The sequence below is a fragment of the Oryzias melastigma genome, linkage group LG3 (genome assembly GCF_002922805.2).
Source record: "Oryzias melastigma strain HK-1 linkage group LG3, ASM292280v2, whole genome shotgun sequence".
Lineage (NCBI taxonomy): Eukaryota > Metazoa > Chordata > Actinopteri > Beloniformes > Adrianichthyidae > Oryzias > Oryzias melastigma.
In genome coordinates this window covers 10990640-10992977 of record NC_050514.1, presented here as the reverse complement: position 1 = coordinate 10992977, position 2338 = coordinate 10990640, and the positions used below count along the sequence as shown (strand labels likewise).

The following is a 2338-nucleotide window of genomic DNA, read 5'->3' as shown; positions in this document are numbered from 1 at the left end:
TCCATGGCCTCACCAAACTCCTCCCAGGACCGAGTTTTTGCCTCCAACACAGCCCGGGCCGCAGCTCGCTTTAACTGCCGGTACCTGCCAGTGCCTTCTTTAATTTAATTTTTTTTATTTTTACAATGAAGTCATGACTACCTGTAATTATCTAAATTTTGATATGTTTTACGCATAAACAAAAGAATATATGTTTGTTTTCTCCATTATTCTTTTGTCTTGATTGCTTGAATGAAAAAAACAAATCCAAACATGTCTTCATGATAAAGGATACATGTGATCGACTTTTCTGAAGGTTATCCATGTGAGTGAGTGAAGGCTTAAACTTAAACTTCAGAGAAAGAGTTGGAGGATAAAGGCTGGAGGGAGACATGGGAGTGTCTTCAGATCAAACAGCAGAGATAAAGCTTTTCCCTCAGCAGCTGCACTAGAAAAAAGAGCAGAGAGAAAGCAGACAAGGACACACGTGCATGGGACAAACGGCTTAAAAACATCACATTTAAGATATTAAATTGCAATTGCAAAAAAAAAACAAAAACTATTCATTGAACCTTTGATTCAATTCCTGCCTCAATTTTGAGCTAAGTGCATCTCGAGCTGCCTGGCATCTGTCCATCAGTGACCTACAGCCTCCAGCAGGAGTGTGCACGCCCTCCACACAGATCTACCCGCACAACATGGCCCAACATGTCTGTGAGAGCATGTAGGTCACGTACACAGAAGCTGCTCACATTATGGATTCACAAGCGGGTGATTGCACCGTCACTCATAATTACCGACCCTCAAAAAAGAGGAAGTTTGACTGTAAAGTGAAGTAGGAGTAAAAAAGTAATTTAAGTATGATGAGTCAAGTGCGTAGAAATGGGTCATTGTTGCTATTGGGGCGTAGAAACGATGAGAATAAAAGGCAGGGGGGAGGAAAGTTCAGGGAGGACACAGAGAAAGAGTGATGATGATGATGATGCTCTTTGATGTAACATCCTCCTTTTAAATACCAGCATTATGACGGTGAAGATTCAGATTTATGAATCAGTGACTTTGTCTGGTGTGCTATGTGTTATGTATGTTAGTGTTTTGTGTAGCCATCATATATTGTCTGTGTGTGTGAGTCTGCCCACGGCGCTGCAGCAGAATGGATGTGATGAATATAAATCAGGTGACTGAACAGGCAGGGGTTTCTTCCCAGACAGGCTCAGAAGATTGTGTAATGCCCACTCCTACATTACTGGTTTGGATGTGCACGCATGCACATTTTTTGTGCACAAACACTCATACACACACACTTCTCATCTTGGTTCAGGAACACAACAACCACTGTATTTACCAGTGAGCCTTCACAGACCACCCAGCTTTGAACGCAGACACCAAAGCCGAACACACTTCCAAAAAATCTCCGCTGGATTTTGATCTCTGGATTGATTCAGACCAAATTTGGGATTATTTTACTTTTTTTGTTGTAGAGGCATCTGGATCTTTTCATGCGATTGCATCCATCACTTCTTCACCTGTGAATGTTGCGACTAGAGGGGGAGCCTCTGAAGACCGGAGGTGAAGTGGTGACCATGTGGATCCCAACGCCCAGCATGACTCTCCTGCAGAGGACGCTCCTGTACGGGTCGTGCGTCGTGGCACTCCTGAACTCTGTGGGCCTCCTGGTGCTCATAGTCCAGCAGAATCAACAACGCTCCCAGCTGGAGCAGACGGAGTCCAGGCTGACGCAGTTGGAGCAGAGCTCGCTGGTGGAGTTCCTCCAGGAGGTGCCGAAAGGAGCAGCGGGGCTGTGGAAGGGTGGCGGGGAGCAGCCTCAGTACCAGTACTCCAGGAACAAGAGGAGCGAGGAGCTGGAGAAGGAGCTCCAGCACGAGCCTCACCAAGAGGAGGGAGAGCTTCAGCAGGAGGCCAGGCAGGAGGTCGGAGAGGAAAAAGAGAGGAGGGAGCACAACCTGAAGCATAAACACAGACATGGACAGCGCTACCACAAGGCTCAAGTGCAGGACGACATGATGATGATGATGACTTACTCCATGGTCCCGGTGAGAGAACACGAAGGGCTTGTGTTAACGCACTAGGATTTCACTTCTGTGTGATTAAACCATTCTCTTCAGTTGGACTTGTATTGATAAAGAGGGATGCGGTTGTCATGGCGACAAATTCAGAAGGTCCACTTTGTAATAATTCAAAAAGAAAGAAGATCTATACACTCAGAGTGAAGAAACATCATTATTTCTCACATTTCAAAGGAAATAAAAGCAAATTTAAACATTAAATAAAAACTTTTTTGATGAATTGTCCATTTTACATCACAAATTTGAATTACCAAAACTATTTTTTGGGAGGT

General features: G+C 44.6%; 1 protein-coding gene across 1 annotated transcript in view; it reads left to right on the top strand.

The window, feature by feature from the left end:
• Nucleotides 1-1127: 1127 nt before the first annotated feature.
• gldn (gliomedin) overlaps nucleotides 1128-2338 on the top strand; it is a 6786-nt gene continuing 5575 nt past the window's right edge. Inside the window, exon 1 of the mRNA XM_024294919.2 lies at nucleotides 1128-2033. Coding sequence (XP_024150687.1) covers nucleotides 1512-2033 — 522 coding nt within the window. The 5' untranslated portion in view covers nucleotides 1128-1511. The remainder of the gene's footprint in view (nucleotides 2034-2338) is intronic.